At 34.5% G+C, this 27,561-nt stretch overlaps 1 protein-coding gene across 7 annotated transcripts in view; it reads left to right on the top strand.

The window, feature by feature from the left end:
• Positions 1-27,561, top strand: part of KCNT2 (potassium sodium-activated channel subfamily T member 2) — a 377,236-nt gene that overhangs the window by 322,641 nt on the left and 27,034 nt on the right. For 4 of the 7 annotated variants that reach the window (XM_032422163.1, XM_032422165.1, XM_032422164.1 and 1 more), the window contains 4 exons: positions 133-216; positions 1,072-1,200; positions 8,829-8,849; positions 11,704-11,754. In XM_032422163.1, the coding sequence (XP_032278054.1) occupies positions 133-216; positions 1,072-1,200; positions 8,829-8,849; positions 11,704-11,754 (285 nt within the window). The remainder of the gene's footprint in view (positions 1-132; positions 217-1,071; positions 1,201-8,828; positions 8,850-11,703; positions 11,755-27,561) is intronic. The other 3 variants (XM_032422167.1, XM_032422166.1, XM_032422169.1) reach the window with 2 other exon arrangements.

Here is a 27,561-nt window from a genome sequence, read left to right as displayed (position 1 = left end):
TTACTTCCTTTTTTTGTGGGGGTTTAATGATGTGTTATGAGAAGTAACCTTTTAGAAATGGTAAGATGTTCTCACTGAGCTATTCTGTACATTTCATACACATAATAAATACATATGTTGTTTATATTGCAGTCATTTGTAAAGGATTATATGATTTCTATCACCAGACTTCTGTTGGGATTGGACACTACTCCGGGATCAGGGTTTCTTTGTTCCGTAAGTTAATATTTGCTGGAATAGAAGATTGTTCTAATAGATGTTTCTGAAATCCATCTATAATGTACTTTGGCTAATATGTGCTCAAAGAATATCTTCACAGTTTTTTAGTTCTTTAAAAAATTTTCAGAGACAACATTATTTTAAATTAATCATGAAAACAGCCATTCTATACAAAATTCAGAACAAGTGTTTTTTTTCTAGCTGGCATTTGATACCGATGGTTTCTGACATAAGATGCCACACTGTTGAGGAAAACAGCGACCATTAAGTTTAATCCCACCTCTTTTTTTTTTATAAATGAATATACTTTATCCAAGTGTATTCAATGAGGCGACTTGCCAACATTTCACATTTATGATAAGCAAAGGGGGACTAGTACTTATGCCTCTGTCTGGGAGCCCTAGTCTCATTTTGTTACACCCTTTTGTCAATATGAACATTATTAGGACTTTAGATGGACAATTTCTTTTTGTGCTGGAGTGTCTTTTGCATTTGAAAATTTGTAGCATCAGCAGACCTTGTCTGCTAAATTCCAGTAGCAGCTTGTAGTCATTGCAACATTCAAAAAAGTCTACACCTGTTTTCCAACACCTCCCAATTACGAGTGACTACTACTGTCTACCGATACTGAACTAGCACAGTGTTGTGCTGCCACAAATTCAGTAGTTGGTCTTCTGAAGTTTGTGGAACCCCGGGGATAAGCTAAGGTAGAGTCCCATAAATAAGTTCAGTACATGCATAAGCACTTACGAAATGTCACTTTGAGATTTCAAAATATTCATACATTTAGCCTTTAAAAAATGAAAAATAACCCCTGATGTTTTTTTTTTTAATAACTCATGTATCTTATAGATGAAAATCACTGAGGATGACCTGTGGATCAGAACTTATGCCAGACTTTACCAGAAGCTGTGCTCTTCTACCGGAGACGTTCCCATTGGAATCTACAGGACTGAATCTCAGAAACTTGCTACATCTGAGGTTTGGAAATAACAAAATATTCCAGTTTTAATGATTAATCTGATTGAATATAGCCATTCCTAATCTTGGAAATGGATTTCTAAAAAAAGTCAGAAAGTGAAAAAGAATACTCTCTGAACACACAGTGTCAGTTCTCAGAGGCAAAAAATTTAAGTATTTGTTGAAGTAAATTATATCAGAATTCCCTAAAATGTTGTTGGCTAAGGGACTCTTCTAGAGTTTGTGAACTTTGGGCTCTGAATGCCTTCTGTAGGTCTAGGATTTTGCATGTCTAGATTGTCAGGAAGCAAATTAATTTTAAGTAACTTTCCGACATGTAAGAGCAGTTTTCAGGGCAAGCCATATAGCTTTTTAATATACTCCTTATTTCACATATACACATTTGGAAGGAAGTTAAACAAAGTTAGTAAGCATTGAAATTCACATTTCTCAAACTCTAGATTAAAGACTACTCTGAAACCAAGATAAAACTCCAGGAGTAGTACCAGACCTTCCCAGAGGAAAGCTCAGTATTTTTAAAAGCAAACTAGAATCTGTTAATATGGAACAAAATTTCCAATGGCTTCATACAGCTAAAAACATCCACACTGATGTGGCCACAGTATGTGGTTCTAAATAGTTTTTATATCCTTGGTAAAAAATCACCTTTTAAATTAGATTGTTTTATGAAATAAAAATTTTGGATAAATACACTATCCTACCAATATTTATAAAACTGTTTACTATAAATTATGGTTTGTATTCTTGAAATATTTTTCTTCTCAAATATCTTAAAGTTATTCAAAATTTTGGTTAGCCATATCTATTTTTGTCTTATGCAAAGTTAACTAAGAGGCTCAGATCTGTTATTTGCATTTTAGTAGTCCATGCAGCCATTAAACTGGTTTATATTAAAATCACTGAATCCATATATAGCAAAAAAGAGCTTTATAGAAAGCATATGAGCAAAGGAGTGGATTTTTGTTTACTTGCTAAAATTTATGGTTTGACATTTAAATAAGTAATATTGAGGACAGCAGGAAATTGTTCAGTTTTTCTGAGATGCTTTCTAGAACTTTCACTGTAGATCAGGCATGCTAAAAGGAACTTTATTGCCATCTCTGCTACTTTGTAGGATAGTTTGGCTAGATATGCCTAAAATTTTAAGAATACTGTATCTAGAAAATTAGTATTTGATTAAAGGTTAAGAGAAGACAAGTGCTTTCACACTTAAGCAATTAACCACTTCTTATTTGAGCTTGTTAAGTACAAAGAAAGTTTCCATTCACCAGAGTAGTATTATGCTCTTATCTTATGTATAGCCTTTGTGAATTTGAACATAGTAAATTCTGCCCTTGGTCAAGTTCATATTCATGTCATCATTTTATATTATTAAGGAACTTTGTTGTGTGCTGTTTACATTATAGTAGGGAAAGGATAATTGATGGCAATAATTGTGTTGCCATCACAGAGCATTTAACATTACATTTTGGTCAGTTCTTCCCATCACATAAAAAGATCTTTCAATAAAATGCTTATAAATCCCCAAAACTCTAGCTTGTATGAAAAACACACGTCTTTGGGAAGATAAAAGGAAACTAAGTTAAATAAAGATAACTTCTGTCTTCCTATATTGAATTCAATTCATCTTTTGGCACATATATTTTTACTTAAATTTTATATTCTGCCTATTGTGTAAAAATTGAGGCAACCTAAATAATTAAAGATAAAAATCTTTAAAAAAAAATGAAACCATCAAGATTTTTTACAACACAATATATTAATAGAGACAGAGAAATTAATGTTATCCTACATCTAAAATAAACTGAGTGTTACAGTTGAGCCAGAATTCTACTTTTACTTTCCTGGTAAGTAAGGCAAAAATAGAACTGTTGAATTATATAGTAATTATAGTCTGATACATGAAAGGATAAAAGTTAATCTTGAGAAAGATTTGCTATTAAAAGAACACGTATATTAAAGGTTTTCTTATTTAAAAGGTTTTAGATAACATGAAGAACAGTATCTATCTTCAATCAGAGTTTTACAAGATACAAAAGTGCCATTAAAGTGAATATCCTTTAAGTTAATCTTTTATTTTTTTTTTAAAAAAGGACATCAATTAAATAATAACACAAAGACATTGGATTTTGTATGAAGAGGAAAATTTATTTTCCTGATCATATAAAAATAAAGAATAAGACCTTAACATCTCTCCTGAGATGAAAGATGGGCTCATACATTCCACCACCTTTCTCAAATATCAGATGGTTCAAGAAAAGTCAAGCGTTAGAATTCAGGTGATTTATCTTTGCCCCACATGCCAATTTTCTCTTACTTTAATTAAAGAAAGACACCGATTTCAGGAGGTAGAAACTTCATCTAATAATTAGAATTGAAGAGTCTAACATATTCTTGCATAAATAGCTGTCAGATTCCCATTCCCCCTCACAGTTCACACAGCTGTAGCATGCAGGCAAAGATTGAAGGTTTGTTTCTATGGCAAGAGGACACAGATACTCTGTGGATTGAAGGGACAGGTGAGGGCAATAATACCACACTAAATTCAGAGAGCTAAGTGAAAGGTCTATTCTGTATACTGTACCCTTCAGCCCCAGATTAGCGATCTTCCCTAGGGAATCCGAACAATCCAAGTGAAATACCTAAAGATGTAGACATGGGACATTCAGTAATCCGGTGGTCACCTTGAAACTCAATAAAAAGAATCTCACCCAGAGCTTTCAATAAATTTTATTAGTCCCCTACTTTTAAGTAGGAGAAGACAACTAAAAATTCCCTATGTTGGGAAATAGAATGAACCACAAAGGCACAAAATAAACAGGAAGGAAAAAAACATGTAAGAAGGGCAGATCATTGAGGAAGAAGACAATTTCAAAACATGAAATAAAGTATTTACCCAAGAGAAATAAAAATATATCCACCCAAAGATTTGTATACAAATGTTCTTGGCAGCGTCGTTTATAATAGCCAAAATTTGGAAACAACCTAAATGTCCATCAACTAGTAAACAGATAAGCAAAATGTGGTATATCCATACAATGGAATACTGTTTATCCATAGAAAGAAACTACTTATATGTGCTATTACTTGGATGAACCTAAAAAATACTAAGTTCAATGAAAGAAGGCAGATACAAATTGTATGATTTCATGTTTATGAAATGTCATAAAAAGTAAATGTATGCAGACAGGAAGCAGATTAGTGATTGCCTAAGTCAGGGGGAGGTGGAGGAAATGGGAAACCAGTTAATGAACATGATGGGGTTTATTGGGGTATTGGAAATATTCTAAAACTGATTTATGGTGATGATTATGCAACTTAGTAAATTTACTAAATATCTCTGATTTTATATTTGAAAATTATAGATGTCAAATATGTATCAGTAAAATTATATATTGAAAAGCTAGAATTAATATTATTAGAAAAATAAGATATTACTGGGGCGCCTTCGTCTCAGATCATGATCCCAGGGTCCTGGGATCGAGCCCCACGTCAGGCTCCTTGCTCAACGGGGAGCCTGCTTCCCCCTCTCCCTCTGCCTTCTACGCCACCTGCTTGTGCTCTCTCTCTGTCGGGTAAATAAATAAAATCTTTAAAAAAAAGAAAAAGAAAAAGAACATATTGCAAAGATGAAAGATGAACAGGAAACTGAATTTTTATCTTTTTTTTTTTTTTGAGAGATAAGGAGGAGATGGGATGGCAGAGGGGGAGAGAGAATCCCAAGCAGGCTCTATGCCCAATGCAGAGCCCCATGCAGAGCTGAGATCATGACCTGAGCCAAAATCAAGTCAGATGCTCCACCAGCTGAGCCACCCAGGCGCCCCAGGAAACTAAAGGAACATTTAGGAAAAAGAAAACCTTGGGAATTGAAAATATGATAGCAGAGGTAAAAAAAGTTAACATCATAAAGTTGAGGAAATCACCAAGAAACTAGAGCAAAAATTCAAACATGGAAACAGTAAAGAAAAGATAAGATTAGAGGACTAGTCCAGGAGGTCTAAGATCTGAATGGTAACACTTCCATACAGAAAGAATGCAGTAAGATATCAGTGTCATAATTTAAGAATAATCCCAGAATAGTAGTGTGTTAATTTCCAAATGGGAAGGGTCACCAAATGCTCAGTATAATGAATTAAAATAGACTCACATCAAGACACAGCACCATAATATTTCAGAATATTGAAGCAAAGGAGAAGGTGCAGGAGGAGAGCAAGGGGTAGGTCACATGCAAAATATATTTGGGATTTTTCAAAAGCAACACTGTAAGCCAAAAGACAATGGAACAATTCCCTCAAGATCTTGAAGGAATATTTCCAAACGAGAATTCTATATTCAGCCAAACCTATCAAACTTGTGTAAGAGTAGGATAAATCATATTTCAACATTGTCTCCAAAAACATTCTACCATGCCTGCTTCCTAAAGAAACCACTCCCACCAAAAGGAATGAATACACTGAGAAAGGAATCATGGTATGGAGGAAACCAGACATTTTATGGAATCCAGGCAACAAATATGAAGCCAAGGAAATCCCCAGGATGGCAGTGAAAAGACCATCAGACCTAAGGGAACCTGGAATGGGTTAGAGGATTTCAGAGAGATTTCTTCAGGAAGATGAAATCTATAGAATATCTTACATATCTCAATGTCTTAAAGAAAGATTAAACAATTGCCAGAGATCTCAGGGTGAATTACGTACATTTATAATTAAGCAATTATAAAAATAACAGAGTTGTTAACTTTAGGAATATATTATCACCACCACCACCAACAAAAAAATGTATGCAGGAAATTAATAGTAACAGTGTTTCCTGTATAGCTCATCTGTAAATTGCACTTAGTCATAATATGCCCTCAATTTTGATCTAACCAGAATTACACTTGAACAATTTTGAAATGATGAGAGATGGCAAAGGTACTGGAATAGGCGGAAAAGATTAATTTCTTTTCTTCCAGAGTGTGAAGTGAATAGATGAAAGCAGAAACTGAAAAAAAAATAAAATAAAATCAAGCATGTTATAGAGAAACTGAGATAAAGACCTACATATCCAGCTAAAAGAGATAAAAGTAGATGTGTCCTAGGAAATAAAAATGATCATGGTGGAAGCTTCTATTTTTCAAAACAAATCGTAACATTTTCTGACAACACAATGTATTTATAACTAATAAAAACAACTAATAGATTTATAGTCATATGGTAGTTGCATTAGACATTGATCATTTTTTCAGATTATACTTTTAAGTATTAAATTCTGTCCTATTCTATGGATAATTTTTTATTAAGTGCCAACATTTCATATCAGAACATGGTAGGAATAAACACAGGTAAAAACTAAGCCTTGCTTCCTTATTTCATGAAGTTTAAAAAAATACAGTTTAAAAGCCGATGCAGGATTTCATGCCACATCATTTTCTAGTGTGTCTTCCCATGTTCTATGTATAGAAAAAAAGCTATTTAGCTTTGTCTGTGGGAGTAGGGGAAACAGTCAATACTTAGAGCAGATGTCTTTGGGAAGACAAATGATGATAAAGAATATTTATAATTAAAATTATAAAATGTACAAAAGACCTGGAATACAATCTCAGTTTTTTGGTGGGCTGAATATTGGTGGAAGGAGAATTCATACAAACACAAAGAATAAAGTGGAGGTGCATACAGTGACTCAAAAATCAGCCCATGGATACAGCTATATTGTAGGGTGCAGCTGGATCCTGCCCCTTTTTACCTGGTTGTATATCACCTTGCCAGAGCTTCTACCACCATCTATATATGTCTGTTTAAGGGAATCTTTATAAACATCAGAATCTCCTGGTTCAAAAACATAGGAGGCATAGGGACTAATGCAGCTCTTGATGACAAAGAGGAACTATACTTCTGTCCATAATCCTTTATCCACAATTCTGAAATCCAAAAAGCTCAGTCAATTTATTTTACCTCACTTTATTTGGGAAATTTTAATATTACTCCATGTCAAGTGAATATTCTTACTTTTCATTGCAGATATATTATTATTTTTATTGTGAAATTTATTATTAAATTTTATTATTAAATTTATTATTTTTTATTATGAAATGCTACCCAATTTTTTATTATGAAATGTTACCCAAATGCTAGGGACATTTCCTACCATACAGTATATGGTATAGTACTACCTTTCCAAAATCTGATAAATTCTAAATTAATAAACATATTTGTTCCTATGGTTTTTGGTAAGAAAATGTGGAACTGTATTTACCTCCAGTTTTCCAGTGTACATTTGCTTGAAGTGTACTATAACCATTGAAAATTTTACTAGAAATTAGAGATCATTTAAAAACATATTAAAGTACCAACATCTTTTCAATGTACACAATAAATTTGTGAAATATGTTACTCTGATTGTTGGTCACTTTCTTTTTTTTTTTTTATTAAGATTTTATTTATTTGACAGAGAGAGACGCAGTGAGAGAGGGAACACAAGCAGCGGGAGTGGGAGAGGGAGAAGCAGGCTTCCCGCGGAGCAGGGAGCTCGATGCGGGGCTCGATCCCAGGACTAAGCCACCCAGGCACCCTGTTGGTCACTTTCATAATAGCAAATCTTATAACTTTAAAGCATTTGATATAATGGAATAATCATTGATTTTCCCATCTACCAATCATTAACTCTTTACTCTTAAACTGGAACATAGTATTTTTAAATGTATTATTGAAATTAGTTTATCTTTTGCAAAATCACATTAATAAAATTATTTTAATAAGGATTGAGATAGGATAGTTTTGAAATTCTAGCTGCCCATTCTCTCCCATTATTCACTCAAGCAACGTTTTTATTCTCTTGGGCCATGTGTTAAGAATCCTGAGATAAACAGTTTTAAGGAGCCTATAATCAAATGTTTATTATGCTTTTTTAACATTTGTATCAACAGTTAAAAAGGTAGATAATTTGCTAGACTTGAGTTATGTTACACCAAAGAATATAATTGAAAATTTTGTTTCTACTTATTGAAAAATGAATAGGATATTATTCCTTAGAATTGAAGACTAAGATAGCATAGCTTGTATTGCCCCTCAATATTTAAGAATTATATGGTGACTGGGAAGGTCAAATTTTAGACTTCGCAGCCAAGGTGAAAGCTCAGAATATTTCTATAAACTAATTAAATTTATACATCAGGGAAAAGCAATCTTATGACAATATCTAAATTTAAAAGTATTAAATTTTAAAAAACAATTTTATATGCGATCTAAATTTTTATACAGTACAGATATTAATGCCAATAATGGTTATTGAATGCCAATAATTATGTCCAGTATTCTCTCATGAACTTTATAAGCTCCTGTCAATTGTTTTATTTTCTCTACCAGTACCACTTTTTTCTTTCTATCAAAACCTTAGAGAGATAATTTTACTAAACAAACAGACAAAAAATAATCTAACAGGAATTTTTCTGCTACACTTTTAAAATAACTTATTCCTTATCTAATTTTATTCAGAAGCCCTGTAATAAATAATGAAACACATAATTGTATTATAAGTGTTAAGTGGGGACTTGTCAGATTTTGTCCTTGTTGCTGTTTCGTGTATGTATTATTTAGTCATGGTTTAAACTGTATTTTGTGTGTTTCTTTTTTTCCCTCCCTTTGTGTCAGTCTCGAGAAACAGCATCACAAGTAAGTATTTTTGTCTCCCTTTCCTCAAATAGTTGAATATGTGAATTCAGAGCTGTTAAAGGGAAAGAGAATTGAATTCAGTATTTCAGATGTTAAAATAAATTAATTAAGCTGAAGTGTTATAAATGTTCTATTTTCAAGTTAGCATGTCTATATTTCCCTAATAATATTGCAAGTTCATCTTACCTGTTTGTCTTGAAATTATGTTTGTATATTAATCCAATCATATATTTTACTGTGTGTTGTCATTACTGCTCGTCGCTTACTGGCTGTGTATTGTCTGTCTGTCCTTGAATGAGGTACCCACCTTCAGTGCAATCAACTGAGACTAAAAAAGGGTTGGCAGTCATGGGATGTGAAACTTATCTTTCCCCATGCTACCTATGTAGGCTGGTCCTCCTAGAAAGGGGTATAGGAACAATAGGACCTGGGATGGCTTTCTCTAGTACACTTTTTAACGTTGAATTTATTCTTTAATAATTTTAATTTATTGTCATTAAGAAGCCATCAGTTTAGTGTTTGATAACATTGACCTGGGCTAATAACTGATTTGTTACAATAAAAATAAAATTCTTAATAATATATATTATGTATGTATACATGCACTTATATTCCTAAAACCATGATATTATCTTCATGGGATTTGTATTTTTAATTTTATTTTCCATTTTCTTCATATAAACTATGATAAATAATTGTCATTGTGTTCTTAACACTTAATGCAGACTCCCAAGCATAAATATAATTAATGAAACCATTACAAATATAAATATTTTCCACTTTAAAAATTGCATTTTGAATGTCAAAGCAATGGTAGAATTTAGCACATTAAGTGTAAAGCTTGTGTGCCAAAGTTACCATCTAAAAGGACAGGTTGATTTAAGAAAAATAAAATTAAAAAAAAGAAAAAGAAAATAAAAATAAAGCTGCAAGTCTATTTTTGAGCTTGTTGAATTTAGAGAAAAGTTCTATATTCATAATATCCACATTTTTGATGTAATGACTGTTAACTACATCATAGATTTGAATCCATATAATAAATGCAAATTTTGTTCATTAAATTCTTTTAAACATCTTAAATTATTTATGATTTTATGAGCTATACCTCTGTTATATTTTTCAATATTCTTATTTTGTTTTATTATATATTGAATCCTTCAGAATTTACTAAATATTACCAAGGAAGCTTCCCTTGGGCCTGAATGAATAACATTTTAGAGGAGTGCTTTCCTCCCATCATGGTCCACATTGAAAATGTAATGTTTGTTTGGCATGGAGCTGCTTAGGGGTTTCAGCTACCATGGCTACCTGCAGGTTGAGCAAATTAAAATTTTAGATCAAAACAGAACATATTCCTGGCACATACTGGGTTTGGGGAACTCATTTTATAGTTTTATTGTTGCTTTTTTAGAAAATGTTTTATAATGAGATCAACATATATTTCTAAATTTTTAATTTATACCAATATTTGACCTGACCAGCTGTACAAATAAAATCGCAAGGGTATTGAATTGGCATGCATTAATTCATAAAATATTTTAGTAACATGTCAACAGCAGAGTTGTTTCACCTTGTCTTTCCTAAAGGGATTCTCAGGTATAAGTCCAGACCTGGTCCTCAATGGTAGAAACACTTGCTGGGGTTCACTCTATGTCCCAGAAAGATCAGAATTTTCATTTGGTTAAAAATTTTATAGCTTTATGTTTGGAAGTGGAGTGAAACTTTTAGGTGTAGGTTTTGGCTATGTTGTAGTTCTATGTATTGATTCAAATGTTCTGCACTTTTTATTCAGATGTTACACATCTCTATCACCTCTTTTCTCTAACTTACCATTTCAGATGCAGGAAGGCAAAGGTTTGGCTCATTTCTGAATCATGGCAGCCAATTGCAAGTTGACTTTTGGAACTTTTTCCCACTAATTGCTTTCTTTCTTATAGTTATTATTCTAGGGTCTCGACATCCTTCAATCAGTTCCCTATGTAAGCAAAGTGCCTTCCCTCTACTGGGAAGTTTGAGTTTTCCAATATAAGTATTTTTCTTACAATCCTTTTTATGAAGGAAAAAAGAAACTCTAATTGTACTTTGGATATGAAGACATTTATCTTTGTAATTCCATTTGTTTCTACAACAATTCCCATTCTTTCCAGCTCTAGTTTTTGTTTTTAGCGTTTTTTTTTTCCTCTCCATCAACTCTCTCCCTTTACCTTCAAATATACCCAAGTTTCGCCAGTTCTCAAGAAAAATTTTCCCTTTTATCCTCTTTTTTAAAGATTTTTTATTTTTAAGTAATTGCTATGCCCACTGTGGAGCTTGAACTCACAACCCCAAGATCAAGAGTTGCATGCTCTACTGACTAAGCCAGCCAGGCTCCCCATCATTCAATTTTTACTTATCTTATTCTTGTTAAGCTCTGAGAAAAGTTCGTATATGCTGTCTATTCTGTTCCTTATCGGTGTCTTCCACAGTTTTTTTCCCCACTACTCTATTCATCCTGTTCTTGAATCAGTAGAAATCTTTAAGCCAAAATCCTTGGCATTTTATATTAGTTTTTATTTGTTTAAACATCATATAATCTTTAGCAGGGTTCATTACCTCCTACATCTTAAAATTCTTTTATCCTCAGTTTTCATATTATGAATTACTTTCTTTACCTGTTTTACCTGTTTTTATTGGTTTATTTCTTAAACTTTTCCCCTTCTTTCTACTGTTCAGTTTCTGCCTATAACAGTTCATTTCAGATGCTGCCAATGTGATCTTCATCTGAAGGCTTCTCCCTAAACCATTGTCCCTGGGATTGGCTCTGGAGCTCAAGACTCCAAGTAGCTGCAGCAATCTGCCTTTGTCTCCCTTCTAGGACTGGACTTCATCTTTAGTTTCCAGAAAATACTCCGTTAACCACCTGAAGGTAGGCTAAGCTTCACTGCCGTTAGTCTCACCCAGAGCCTTAATCTTGATCCCTGCACAATGCTAAGCACTTTATCATTTTATTTAATCCTCACCAGAAGCCAATATGGCATACAATATTATTCTTATTTTTAAATAAGCAGAGATATAGACAAGTTAACTTGACCAATGTCAAAGACTTTGGAAGCAGCCAACCTGGTTTTTAGAATTTATCACTATCTGACACCAGAGCTTCTTTTAATCACTGGGTCTCACTGTAGCAGCCTCTACTGATTTCTGAACTACATCTCTCTGTCACCATCTATTTTGAGGTCCTCAAATGCTTTGGTTGAGAATCAATATGGGAAATGACACTTGAACAGTAACCAGGCATTTACTAAAGTTATGTTTTATAGTCTTTTGGTCTTTTTCTACACTTGATCTCAGAACACTTGTTATGTCTTGTGGTTTCAATTATTACTTCTATGTTAATCGATAGCAAGTTTGTGTTTTCTGTCCTTCTAATTTCTAAAAATGAAGAACAAGCTCATTTTCTGCCAGATTCTCTTCACTTTACTATCTACCAGAACTACAAATATTTATTGAGCACCACTAGGCACCAGATGCACCCACCTAGATGCTTGGAATGCATCAGTAAACATACAAGAAAGATTTCTCAGAAAGCTAACATGAAAATTTCATGCCTATTCTTTAATTACTTCTTGATGGATTTACTATATCTAAATTCTCTTCCCTTCAAAATCTTACATAGAACAGACAGATTAATGACCATATTCCTTACTTTACTCACATGATACATGATGCATATAGTGGATGTTTGATGCCTACTTTATCAAGTCAAATTTCTTGTTGCTGGATTTTAAACTGCTCTATATTCTAGCCATTCTTTATTGATACTCCTTCTGTTCCTGTTCCCCATACAAATAATTTGTTCAATTATTCTGTCTGACCAAATAGCAATGGACTTGGTACCAGATGATCTGGGTTTAAATGTTGGCTCTTCCTTTTACTAGCTGTGTGTGAAATGGCCCATTCTCAACACATAGCAAAGTGAAGACTAAATAGGGAGCATATGATTATCACTTCACAAATTATAAAAAGGGGCAGATATGTGTTAATTGTTCATAGCTAATTGCAAACAATTCTGGGGTAAGTACATAGAGTAACATAGATCTTATTTCATCAATTTTCTCTGCTACATCACTTTGAGTGGATGGCATTCCCTTAGAAAACATTTGTTTCAATACACTTACATTTATAAATAATATAATAGTAAGTATTCTTGTAATTGGATAAGTAGATACCTTGCAATATTAGTCAAACATAGATATATTCACTAACCTCAAATGCACTCTAATTTATACACACACACACACACACACACACCAACACACCTTAAGTCTGGGCTCATCTGTCATTTTCTTTCACTTTCTTACAGAAGTTTTACTCTTGGATCTTTTTCTTACCTTATTTTACAATTCTTTTAAAATATTTTCTGGCTCTGATTCTTATCTTGTGCATTTCCATCCCCAGGAAAACATTTCTTACTTGCATTATTTATTTACTCTAACTTAATAAGAATCTCAATGGTATACTTATTAGCAAGAAGCTGTTTAAACGCATCCAATCTGTTTGATTTAATTTAACTACATAGTCATGGCTTTTTGTCCATTTAACATCTTAAACTGCATGGAGATCATTCTTTCACTTTGCACTGCCATAGGAAGTAAATTAAGCCTTTAGTCACAGCCCCTTGTTGAATGGCTGCTAGAGTCTCTAAAATAATCAGAGCCAAATGGAAAATTATAAAGTTGATCTAGGTCACCTAGGTTTTCATAAAGGAGTGGTGATATGTAAGCAACAGTATACTTGGATCAATAATACTGTTTTGTATAGATTCTTTACATAAGAATGTGAATATTTATGTCTTCCAAGTCTTATATCATTATGTCTGTTCTTTAATTAAGACATTACATATATCATAGAAATTTTCTTTCCACAGGCTCATTTATCCATAACTGCATATGCTTTAAGGCAGTGGTTCTCAAATGATAGGAAAGAGGAGTTTGTGTGTGTGTGTGTTTAAAATGTTTGGGGCATGGCAGAATTGGTGCTATATGCCTATTAGAATCACAGTAATAGTTTCTCATAAATTCATATGCTTAGGTCCTTTTTTCCTGGAATGTAAAATACTGGAGGTGATAGAATGATATCCTCCCTGACTTACCCTATAGTCTGTAGGACGTACCTCACACACATATACCTGTGGTTGAAACCATTGCCTTAGGCTGTGTATTCCTGTAATTCTGCAAAATGATGAGAAAATTGAACTGTGAAGAGGACAAACCTGGCAATGAAAGGATGATTCTAATAATGTACATTGGAGTACATTTATGAGCATGTTAAACCTGTGTGCTTTTTCAGTGCTCTTCTATTTGTTGATTATTTGTTTGTTGTAGGTCAGTTTTAGAGTTTAAAGCTATTCAAGTGTATAAGCTATTCTCTATCCACACATATATAAGTCTGTATAGTATATGAAAACCTATACATAGAAACCCCAAAAGGATGTTTTATGTAGAAAGCAAATATGTTCTTTTTGTTTTGTTTCGTTTTGTTTTTATTAACATATAATGTATTATTATTTGTTTCAAGGGTACAGGTCTGTGATTCATCAGTCTTACACAATTCACAGCGCTCACCATAGCACATACCATCCCCAATGTCCATCACCCAGTCACCCCACCCCTCCCACCCCCCACCCCCCCACTCCAGCAGCTCTCAGTTTGTTTCCTGAGATTAAGAGTCTCTTATGGTTTGTCTCCCTCTCTGGTTTTGTCTTCTTTCATTTTTCCCTCCCTTCCCCTATGATCCTCTGCCTTGTTTCTCAAATTCCACATATCAGTGAGATCATATGATAATTTTCTTTCTCTGACTGACTTATTTTGCTTAGCATAATTCCCTCTAGTTCCATCCATGTCATTGCAAATGGCAAGATTTCATTTTTTGATGGCAGAATAATATTCCATTGTATATTTTTACCACATCTTCTTTATCCATTCATCTGTTGATGATCATCTAAGCCCTTTCCATAGTTTCGCTATTGTGGACATTGCTGCTATAAACATCGGGGTGCACGTGCCCCTTTGGATCACTACATTTGAATCTTTGGGGTGAATACCCAGTAGTGCAATTGCTGGGTCGTAGGGTAGCTCTATTTTCAACTTTTTGAGGAACCTCCATACTGTTTTCAAGAGTGACTGCACCAACTTGCATTCCCACCAACAGTGTAGGAAGGTTCCCCTTTCTCCGCATCCTTGCCAACATGGATGTCTTCTTTGGAAAAATGTCTGTTCATGTCTTCTGCCCATTTCTTGATTGGATTATTTGTTCTTTGGGTGGAGTTTGATAAGTTCTTTATAGATTTTGGATACTAGCCCTTTATCTGATATGTCATTGAAAGCAAATATATTCTTATATGTAGTTATTTCTAGACATAAAATGAATGAATTGGTTAAGGAAAACCACTTTTTAGTTTCCTTATAAAACAAAAATTAATGATGGAGAAATCAGTCTAAATTTGGGCCAGATTTTGATTCTGATCTATTGGACACACATCAATGTATGGAACACAACAGTTAAAATTAAATAACTATTAGAAGAGTAAAAAAGTATCTTGAGACCTACAAAAAAGTAGTTGCAAAATGTACAATAATAACAATTCTGATGCTGGTAATATTATCACTCCACCTTAAAAAAAAAAAGACAAGCATTATTTTGAAGAGAAGAAAAAATGCTATACCAGAGAAGATAAAAAACATTTCACTACTACACAGTGAAAGAAGGTGGACATTGTCTGACTTCATAAGAAAAACAATGAGAAAAGTGGTGTTAGTGGCATTGGTTAGTAGCATTGTCATAGAAACATGACATAATTAAGGCAATTTCATTAAATACTTGAAATATATTTCTGAATACTACAACTCAAAAGAGTTATGTATACGTTAGAGAAATATTAACCCTTAAATATTGTAAATTACTATTTAGAAAATTCATCTCTCAGGATTACCAGTAACCTCTATAACATACATATGATTAGAAGATGTAAAACCTTTATTAAAAAAATCTCCCATCATAGGGGTGCCTGGGTGGCTCAGTCGGTTAAGCATCTGACTCTTGATTTCGGCTCAAATGATCTCAGGGTCATGAGATCAATTCCTGTGTCAGGCTCTACACTCAGGGGAAGTCTGCTTGAGATTCTCTCCCTCCCTCTCCCTCTGCCCCTCCCCCACCTACTTCTCTCTCTCTCTCTCTCTCTCTCTCTCTCTCTGTCTCTCTCTCTAAGTAAATAAATAAGTCTTAAAAATAAAATCTCCCATCATAAGTAATGCTATGATCCTAAATAAGCTAAGACCTTTTATTACTTCTCTTCTTCTTCCTTGGTGTCTCTATAACAATAGATATTATTTATGATATGTATGTTAGAGGGCAAAAAGCTGTAGTAAGAACTATTTGATAATATTCATCACCCATCCTATTCCATGAAAAATACTTCTTTCTTGGCCTCCATGATAATCAATTTTTCTATACATTCTCATAGTCTTAATTTCTTATTTTTCTTCTACTTTCCCAACTGAGGATATTGAGGTATAAAAGTTAAAATTAGGGAGTTATCTCTAAAACACATCTATCTTTTCATTATTGTATCCCTGTACCTTGAACAGTGCTTCACACAAGTGCTCAGTATGTTTACTGAACTCAGTCATAGGTATCCTCAACATAGAGCAATCCTTTCAAAAAATCCTGTTCGAACTTATGTGATTTTATTTGTATCTCCTCTGTCACTAATTTTGGTGCTTAATTATTGTTTTACTCTTGAATTTCATGTAAGTGCTTAAGGACATCTGCCTTGTAATTCCTGTTCTCATAATGTATAGCATATGACTAAGGTGGACAGTTTCTTGCATTGAAAGCCCATGGGCAATTTGGTCATTGTGAGTAATTCAGAACTTCCAGGATTACTAGAGGAGGAACTACAGTAAAGGCATCTGGGGGTAGAGGGCAGAGGAGGGAAAGGGGAAACTAATGTAATTGCCTGTTGTATTGCTATTTGGAGAGAATCTAGATTCTTTTGTTGTAACTCATTCTGTGTGGGTAAATTTGAAAGTAGCAGCATAAATGGGCTTTAAAAAATTGTAAATGAGGAATATGTTGCTTCCAGAACCCAAAAAACTAAAAGATGTAGATTTGTTTTAATATTATTTGTTCTACTAGATCAATAACTTTTTCTTGATGGTATCAGAGTTGGAACATCCCTTGACTGACCAAATACGCCCAGAAATTTTACTAAGTTGAAGGAACCTTGCATTTTGTGCAAGACAATGGCCCATTCCTTTTTGTGTTCTCCTTTGTGAATTTTTATATGTCCTGAATGAGTATGTCAAATAAATCCCCTTGCAAGAGATATCATCAGTATAATGTCATACCTATGTTCCCAGGGAAAGTTGGGTGCAGTAAAGATCTTGCTTGCAAAGATTGAGTGCATTTGCCAGGCTTTTAAGGTATCCTATATGTAACCAGGTAAAGAAGTATTTGTGTTCCTTCGAAGGTGAAATTGGTTGAGAGGCTGTCAAAGTGGGCATGAAACAGAAGATGTTAGTCAAGTCTATGACTGCAAAGTATTTATCAATTGCTGATTGAATGGAGTCAATAATTACAGTAATATTGGGTATTGCACTTTAATACTTGACAACATGTCATTAAGGTTGGGATACTCTACTGTGGGGTTCCATTCATTCTTTCCAAGTTTAAGAACTAGTCGAATGGACGTTAAATGGAGAAGCAGTGGTAATTATCATCTCTTCTCTGAATAGTTCTTATAATTGATTTCAATCCTTGAAAGCCCTGTTCAGTCCTTGAAGGCCTTATTAACTATTTACATTGGACATACAGAAGGTTCAAATGGCCCCATTTTGTCAAACCAATTGTAAGTGGCAAGGATTTTATTTCATTTTTTTTAAAAGATTTTATTTATTTATTTGAGAGAGAGAGAATGAGAGACAGAGAGCATGAGAGGGAGGAGGGTCAGAGGGAGAAGCAGACTCCCTGCCGAGCAGGGAGCCTGATGCGGGACTCGATCCCGGGACTCCAGGATCATGACCTGAGCCGAAGGCAGTCGCTTAACCAACTGAGCCACCCAGGCGCCCAGGATTTTATTTCATTTAATTTTAATTTATAACTCAGTGGATTAGAGTGTGCAGTGTCTACTAGGGGATATTGTAGGGCAATGGGTGTTATGACCATGGGGTATTTAGGCAAGGCGATAGTTCTGATGGTTAAGATGAGGTATACCTATGTACCTATGTGTTTTTATTTTATGTGTGATAATCCCTATTGGGATTACCTTAATTTTAGTGCAATCTCCATATTTACAGTACCTGAAGTTTATTGGAATCTCCAGTCATAACTATAATGTGAACCCCAACCAAATTAAAAAAAAAAAAAAAAAGCCCTGAAGGTTTGCCAGTTGGTACAGTTCAGGAGATATTAAAACTTGGAACCTATGTTGCAGAAGCACAAAGCCAATCAGCTTCCTTTTATCTTTTTGTTTTAAAAATACTTTTGGCAAACTAAGAATTTTCAAGTTGAACAAATTGTGGACTTTCTGTTTCAGTTGTTTCCTCCCATATATCCAATTTTTTGTTTGTTTTTCCCTTCCCTTTGATTTCCTGGTTAGAGCTGTCTTTGGTTGCTAGACCCTCAGGGGGATCCTTTCTACCCTGCTCATGCTTATACGTCTCCTCTTCCAGAGAGTCTCAAGTCAGTTTCATTAGAGTTATGGGTCTCCCTGATGGCAATGGTTGCGTTATTGGATTTATTTATTTATTTATTACGAACCTAAGGCTTCACTCAGTTTTGCATTAACCCCTTAGCTATGCCACCCAGGCCCATGGGTACTTTTCCTTCTAACTGTGGGGATCAGGATCTTTGCTGTTACAGAGTCATAGCAGCAGAAGCAGCATTTTGTAACACCTTAGTGAGCCGTTTTCTCAGCATGGCCACTGCTCTTCCTCCCCACAAGCAGCCATGTGATAGACCTGTATAATACACAGAATATCAGTTCTTCCCCTGAATGCTCTATGGAATGGAGATCGATGCCTGGTTGAGGCATACAACCAATGGTCGTAGGGTAAGACTCATTCCCTGAACTTAGTGTCTGTCATGCTTCGTACTGATACCTGTACACAAAATTCAGTATGAAACACACAGATAAGTCAGAGACATATGGCATAGGGCCACGTTAACAAAAGCCCCAAACTCATACAAATGGCCCGGGCCATTAGTAGTTCTACCTGGATTAGGTTCTTGCAATTTTCCATTGACCTACATCACAGAGTATGATAATATCAAGAGAGTCCTAAAGGAGCTCTTTTGTTCTCAAAGAAGAGTAGCCATTCACAGAAGATGGCAGGGCTTTGCTCCAAAATTCTAAGGGCCTGAGCTGTAATTCATTTATTAGGGCCTGCCAAAGGCTCCAAACAGCATCCCTATCTGTCAGTGACATTGCACACACCATTGGTTTTACTCGATCACATAGCCCAAGTGGCAAAGCATCTAGCATAGAAGGCTGAACCTCTTACAGAGCCTTTTTTTTTCTGGACTCTGCTAAAAATTGGCAGGGTTTTGGGTCACTCGGTAAATGGGCCATAGTAACACACCCAAATGAGGAATATGTTGCCTCTAAAATCCAAAGAAGCCCACTAGATGTTGTGCTTCTTTTCTGGTTGTAGGAGGGGTTAGATGCAACAACTATTCTTTACTTTGGAAGGGATATCTTGCCATGCCCCACACCAATGGACCCCTCAAAATTTCACTGAGGTAAGAGTCCCCTATATTTTTGCCAGATCTCTTTTCCGTCCTCTGACCTGCAAATGTCTTCTCAGTAAGTTTTGGATAGTTGCTACTTCTTGCTTACTAGGTCCACTCAGCATAATGTTATCAGTGTAATGAACTGGCATGATACCTTGTAGAAGGAAAGGATGTCAAGGTCCCTGCAAACTAAATTATGACATAGAGCTGGAGAGTTGATACACCAGTGAGGTAGGACGGTGAAGATGTATTGCTGGCCTTGGCAGCTGAGCACAAAATGATTCTGGTGTTTCTTATTGATGGGGATGGATAAAAAGACATTTACCAGATCGATAGCTGCATACTAGGTACTAGGGAATGTGTTAATTTGTTCAAGCAATGAAACCACATCTGGTGCAGCAGCTGCAGGTGGAGTTACCATCTGGTTAAATTTAGGATAACCCATTGTCATTCTCCAAGCTCTGTATGTCTTCTGCCCTTGCCAAATAGGTGAATTGAGTGGGGATGTGGCAGAAATCACTACACTTGCATATTTCAAGTCCTTGATGGTGGCACTAATTTCTGCAATCTCTGTAGGAATTCACTATTGCTTTTAGTTTAATATTTTCTTAGGTAGAAGCAGTACTAGTGGCTTCTACTTGGCCTTTCCCATCATAGTAGGTCAGTATGGTCAGGGAGCCAATGTGGGACTGGAACTGGGGAAATATCCATAGGATGGGTTCTGGGACCTACTGAGTCCACTGTGAGACATACCTGAGCTATTGATGACCTCCATAAGCTCCTACTCTAACTTGTGGACCAAAGTGATGTTTTGAGTGTCGTGGAATTAGTATCATTTCAAAGCCAGTCTCTACTAGTCTCTAAAAGTTCTGATTATTTCCTTTTCCTCAGTGTACAGTTACCCTGGTGAAAGGTCATATGTCCCTTTGGGGAAGCCTGGGAAGAAGATTACTGGTATAAATTTTTAGCAGTGTACTGGGTCCTTCCAGAAAAGGAATAAGCCTCTCCTTCATCGAAGGGTTTTGGTTCTGTAAACTGGCTCAAATCTGGGGATTATTTGAAAGGTTGTTACTCTCTATTTTTATGATTCAGGTTAGAGTTTTGTTCACTTGATCTAGACGTTTTCTGCTTATGCAGATTAGGTAAAAATTTAGTAGTTTTCCTATCTGTTTTACCTATAGGAACACAATGATTAATTAGCCAGTGCCATGGGTCTGGGCAAGTCAGACTATTCTGATTGCTGCTTTGACTCTGCTGTCCATTATAGCAACCATGTTCACTCACCTTGCCTTGGGCAATTGATTGCCACTACTTGGCCCCTGCCTCCTTGGGATTGAACTACTCCCATTGCATTTAGTGACTGCAATTACCACTCTAAGGTCTGGTCTTAGAAGAGTAATCGTTGAACTCTTCAAGGATACTGGGGCTCTGCTCACAAATTTATTTCTCACAGTTGTGGTCAAAGGAATGCCTTCTAGACTCTCTCACTGTGGGTCTTAAATGACAAATCTACTCTTACATTCCAATCTCAAGGCTTCGAATCCCTTGCTTTACATTAAACCAAATTAGGTCGTGCATGTCCAGCTTGCTTACTATGGACCACCTTTTGGTACATGTTACAGCCAACCAACCAGATGAACTGTTAGAACCCTTTCTAACTCCCCAAGCTTCAACTCCCAATGCAGAATCTCTGCTTAATGAGTCCATATCAATAAATTATGCCTGATTCAACTTAATGTTTCTTCCACCATTATCCTGCACCCTTAATATCCAGTCCCACACCTGTTCCCCAGATATTGGTCTGTATATGTTTGAGAACTCAAGTAGTTCTTTTGGAGTATAACTTCCTGAACACGTGGTGAAAAATAAAATAAGTAACATATATGCCATCTATCTATCATCTACCTATTTATGAATCACTTTATAGAGGACTCCTAACATAATAATACAACCAATTAAAATAAGGATGACATTCCCTTCTCAACGTGCTCTTATTAACACAGATGAATTATTTAATTTATTTAAATTAATTATTTAGATTCTAAGGGAAGACAGCCACCATTTAGTTAGCAATAGTATTCAAGATCCTAAAGAAGGCAGAAAAAAGTACTATTTTCTGGGTTTAAAGCACTAGGAAAGACAGTAGGCAGTTGAAATCTCTGTACATTAGTTGTTTCTGAATGACAGTTTTGAAGGCTCAAGGGAAAAGAAATTAACCACCAATGTGGAAATACTACCAAGACAATAAATTAGCTAGGTTTCAAATTCCACAGAGACCAAAAAAAGCAAAGATATAATCAAATACACATACACACATACATGCACACACACATACACAAAACCAGATTGCCAAGGATGTGTGAATAGGCAACTTGATGTGTAAATTTAAAACAAACAATAAAAAAAAGAGATTGAACTCATAAAAGTAATTGACTAGGTTTAATTTTCTTTTAGGGATAATAACAGAAAGATGGGTGTTGTTTATGGGGTGGGGGAAGAGGGAAAGAGAAAGAGAAGAGAAAAAAACAAAGAGAGGGAGATGTAGTCTGTTCAACAGTAGTAGAAAACTAGCCTAAATTTGTGGATTATTTAGCATTATCTCTAAATAGAGAACCTGGACTTTTTTTCACTTGGACATAAAATTAAATTTTGACTCTCGAAGTTATGGGATTGGAATGACAGGTTAATGGAGGTTCTACCTACTATGAGTAAACCTTATATTCACAGAATAATAGATGAAATAGAAAGCTACCTAAGAGAATATGTAGGTGAAATATCTGATTTTTAGATATGGAAAATAAAGTCAAGAAACTGAAATAATTTTTGTTATTCCACCAAGTGATTAGCTTTAAAAAGAAAAAGCTATTACTTGAACCTAAATTCTTGAGTAATTATTTGGCTTTAGAATTTATGTTAGAGTATTACTACAGATTCTCTTAAGTTTTGTTTATTTTGTCATGAGAACTGTGAAAATTGTCACTATTTTTCAAGAAGTTCAGTTGGTTTGTTTGAAGTCATGAAGTATTGACTGGATGGGATTGAAAATACAACCTAGTATTTGATTCCAAATTCAGCATTTTTTAGACTATAGTATTGATTATTCTCTAATTATCTCTATGATTCTGAAAATATGTTGAAAATACATCTAAATACAGGACACCTGGGTGGCCCAGTCGGTTGAGCGTTCGGCTCTTGATTTCTACTGGAATCATGATCTCAGGGTCCTGGGATCCAGCCTTACATGTGGCTCCATGCTGGGTGGGGAGTCTGCTTAGGACTGTCTCTCTCCCTCTCCCTCTGGCCCTTTCCCACTCCTGTGCTTTCTCTCTAAAAATAAATAAATAAATAAATAGACAATACATCCTAATACAATGTAACTAGTTATTTTCTATCTCTACTTAGATCACAGACTAAGTGAACTTATAAACTGAGCCTTTATAGAAAGTACAGAAACATCTTTGTGTGAATTTTTTTTTTTTAATACAAAGAAATTTCCATGGAACCCAAAGTCACTAGCCAAGGTGTATATGGATTTAAATATAGATGATGTCTCAAGTATTCTTGCAATTTAACCTTCCTTTAATGGAAAACATTAGATAGGAATTCTTTTATAAAATGTTAAACTAAGGGGAAAAAGAGAGAGAGAGGCAAACCATAAGAGACTCTTAACTATATGGAACAAACTGAAGGTTGCTGGAGGGGAGGTGGGCGGGGGTGGGCTAAATGGGTGATGGGATTAAGGAGGGCACTAGTTGTTATGAGCATTGGGTGTTGTATGTAAGTGATGAATCACTATATTCTACACCTGAAACCAATTTTACCATATTTATTAACCAACTAGAATTTAAATAAAAACTTGGAATAAAAAATAAATAAATAAAATGTTAAACTAACATATCTTCAGTGGTTTCATTTTCCTCTGTTTTCTTTAGCAACAATTCAGAATGTCTTCAGTCGTAAATCAGATAGCACAGTTTAAGGCTATTTTAAAGCCTATAAAACTATTCTTAAGGGAGCCATGAATCCAGATTACAAACAGTCACTTTCAAACTACTGAGCGAATTGATTTATTTTAAAATACCACTTTATTCCACAGATTGCTCAATAACCTTATGACATGAATAACTTCAATAAAAAAAATTGAGAGGAAGTTGAATTGGGTCATTTTGGGGTGTGTGTGTGTGTGTGTGTGTGTGTGTGTAGAGTGTGGAAAAGAATGTTTGATATTTATTGTGATCCTGACACTTTCTGCCTTTCTGAAAACAATGAAAGTAATTAAGCTCTTTTAGGCATAAGAAACATTTTCTCATTTATAAAGCTGCCAATTCTTATTCTTGTGAAGAAATATTTTTAGCCCTTTTTAAAAACCATATTAAGTTTGATAAATATTTGGAGAATATTTAAATATTTAAAAAATAATAATGCCTTAAATTTATATGAAAATTGTTGATTAATGAATTTTTCATTTCCGTATTGAACTGTATAAATACGGTCCCAGAAGCATTTCATATAAAATATGTCTTATTCATGTTGCTATAATATAATATGTCCATTCAAGTTGCTATAACAAATTACCATAGGCTGGGTAGCTTATAAACAATAGAAATGGATTGCTCACAGTTCTGGAGGCTGCAAGTGGGAGATCGGGGTGGCAACATGGTCATGTGAGGGCCCCCTTCTGATAGCAGATTTCTCATTGTATAACCACAGGGCAGAGGGGCTAGGGATCTCTCTGGGGTCTTTCTTCTAAGGGCACTAATCCCATTCATGAGGACTCCACACCTATGGCCTAATGACCTTCTAAAGACCCCACCTACTAATAGCATCACCTTTGGGGTTTAAGATTTTAACAAACAAATTTTGAGGGGACATAACATTCAGATCAGACCATAGCAATATGAAAATATCTTTTTTCATTCTCATAAGCATTAGTATTAAATCTTGATTTTTCACATTAATAATTATATCAGTCTTCTGATAATTAAAATACAAAACATCAAACCATAGTCCTCTCGTTATTCATAGAAATAGTGAAGAATAATTTATAGAAGCAGGGCAGGGCAATAAATCTCCACTTTAACTTAAATATTGTTCTCTTCTTCAAATTCATGAAACTAACCAAGGAATCTTTACCCCTGAGGGTTTGTTTCTAGCACCTTGATTTCTTGTGAAATATGGTCACTGATAGAGAAAACTGCATCACAAATATGAGTCACAACCTGTCTTTTTCGTACCCATTTCTCACTTTTATATAATCCCTCATAATTATTTCTTCTTCTCTCTTTTACTGTCTTTTCATACCAGATCGTGAGCCATAATATTAACTAATATTTAGTGAGCATTTGCTGAGACAGGCACTATATTATACCCTTTTCAAGTTTTATCTCTTAGATCGTCTCAAAAACACTGTGGGCAAAATAAAAATATAATTACCATTTTTCAGATAGGGAAATGGGAATAATCTTAGGCGGTTTATGTAACCAGGAATACAGAGCTGGTAAGTGATGAAACATGTATTTAAACCCAGGTCTATCTGATGGCCAGCACCCTTGCTTTTAAGCATTCTATCACTCTGACTCTAATTCAGGAAAAGGTCCTATGATCAAGGCACTTCTGTGTCTCCAGCACACTGTGTCCACTAGATGGTGCGTCACGTTCAAAACACAATAGAGTCAAATCAGATGATGAAATGACAGCAAGAAAGTATATTTATAAATGGACACACAGGCATACACATACATATTCTGTACCCAGGAATAGAATAACTAATGCTTATTTCCACTGAAATTGATATTGTCAATAATCATTTTAACTAAGATATATTAACATTATTATTATATGTGGAAATTTATAGTTGGCACATGTTTTCTTTATACATTAATGTATTATAAGAATTTGTACAACATTTCTATGAGGTAGAAGATGGGCATTATTATTATTCTCATTTTACTTAGTGCTTAAGCAGTTTTGTTGTAGGAACAAAGCTAGGAAGTAACCAAAATATCATTCAAATTTGTAATCTTATACATAAAATTCTATGTCCTTTTCATTATGTCATATGGAAGGATGGGAGAAAGACCTGCAAATTCCAAGCATAGAGAACAATCTATTTGTTGTCGGTTTCGATTTCTAACCCTCAAATCCTTCTGATTACTTTTTTTGGTACTTAAAGTGAAATATACAAAGAAATGATACTTATTTTATTGAATACTTGACAAAAAGACCTCTCGATTCCTATGGATTTTATGTATAAATCATGCTATTCTTTTCTTAGGGAAGTTCAAAACAATGATGAATAGGGTATTCAGTAGTGTTTAACTAACACATACATAGGCTTCAGTTCATGTTCTAGATGTTTACTTGATACAATTCCTAGTATATATAACTAAGAAAAAGCATTCACAAAGACAGATAGTGTTTCATCCTCTACTTGAATTATGGGACTTGCAAGGCTACTATTTCCACGTATTTGTAGGAAATCAAACTATTACTCACTGGGACTTATGACTAGAAAGATCACTTCAAATAAATCTAAGATTGTGATTAACAAAACTCTGCAAGACAAATGTCTAAATATGAATGTTTTCATTTTTGCTACAGAGTACATATAAACTGAAACTACTGAACAAGGATTGATATTCTTTACTGATGGTAGATATTAGTCATGGCTTATGTATTTTACTCCCACAGAAGAGGGTTTTCAGTATATTAAATAGGTGAGACTAGAGGAAGTTAAGACTTATAAAGGTATCCATTATTGCAAAACCATGCAACAGTCTACATTTTAATACTTCTAACGTAAATTCTGTATCTCAAATAAGTTTTCTAAAAATATTTTAATAAAATGTTCTCTTACTATGGAGACTTGAAAGTTAAAACAAACTATTTTTAATATCACTCACTGTTTTGAAACAGAAATATGGATGAATATTTACATTTTTCATTGAATTTAAGTGTGAGATAGTTTCATAGCTTGCCACTAGGAATTGTACGCAAGTCATTGACTGAGACTCCATCATTTATATTCACTTTTAAAGGATTTTATTGGATCTACCTCTTGACCTTATTTAAATTGGTAATTTAAACTCTATTACTTTAAAAGCCAGCAAAACATGACTGTTAGAGCTGAAGTTCAAACTTCAGTCAATAGAAGGGAAACAGTTGGCAGATTCATGAACGTTGCTGTTATGCACAGTATAATTCAGGAAACTGTTCATTTGCATTACATGCTTTTAGTAAGTAAAACTTCCTGCTTTGATCTGTGTTGCATTTCATTTAACTTCCTGGTATCAAAAGCAACAGTTTGAAACAGGAAACTCTTATTTATTAAGGGCCTACAATCAAAGGAAAGCTTCTTACTTTAAAGTCAGATTTAGTAGTAAAAAAGTAAATTAAAATAGACTCTCTGAGTTTGTTCATTGTTTTTCCTTCCTCTGGAGAATAGCCTGATTTAAGTTTTATTTGTGATTCTAGAATACATTTGTGAAATATTAATATTTATAACATTTTTCACTTAGAATACTGAGAACAGTTCCTGAAATATGTTTTAATATTTCAATCAAAAAAAGGTTTATGTGGTGAATAATTAATGTATGAATTAAATAAAAAGTGCTTTTTGTTTTCTTCTGGCTCAGAGGAGTGAATTAAAAAAAAAAAATTCACATTTTACAAAGTTCATTCCAATGCCATCTTTAGAAAGAGCAATAATTTAAAAATCTTTTAAAATATTATTAATTCCATGGGCGCCTGGGTGGCTCAGTTGTTAAGCGACTGCCTTCGGCTCAGGTCATGATCCTGGAGTCCCGGGATGGAGTCCCGCATCGGGCTCCCTGCTTGGCAGGGAGTCTGCTTCTCCCTCTGACCCTCCCCCCTCTCATGCTCTCTGTCTCTCATTCTCTCTCTCTCTCAAATAAATAAATAAAATCTTTGGGAAAAAAAAAAA

This window comes from Phoca vitulina, unplaced genomic scaffold, assembly GCF_004348235.1.
Source record: "Phoca vitulina isolate PV1807 unplaced genomic scaffold, GSC_HSeal_1.0 scaffold26, whole genome shotgun sequence".
In the NCBI taxonomy this organism is placed as follows: Eukaryota; Metazoa; Chordata; class Mammalia; order Carnivora; family Phocidae; genus Phoca; species Phoca vitulina.
Note: the sequence above shows the minus strand (reverse complement) of the source record. Positions and strands in the feature narration are given on the sequence as shown.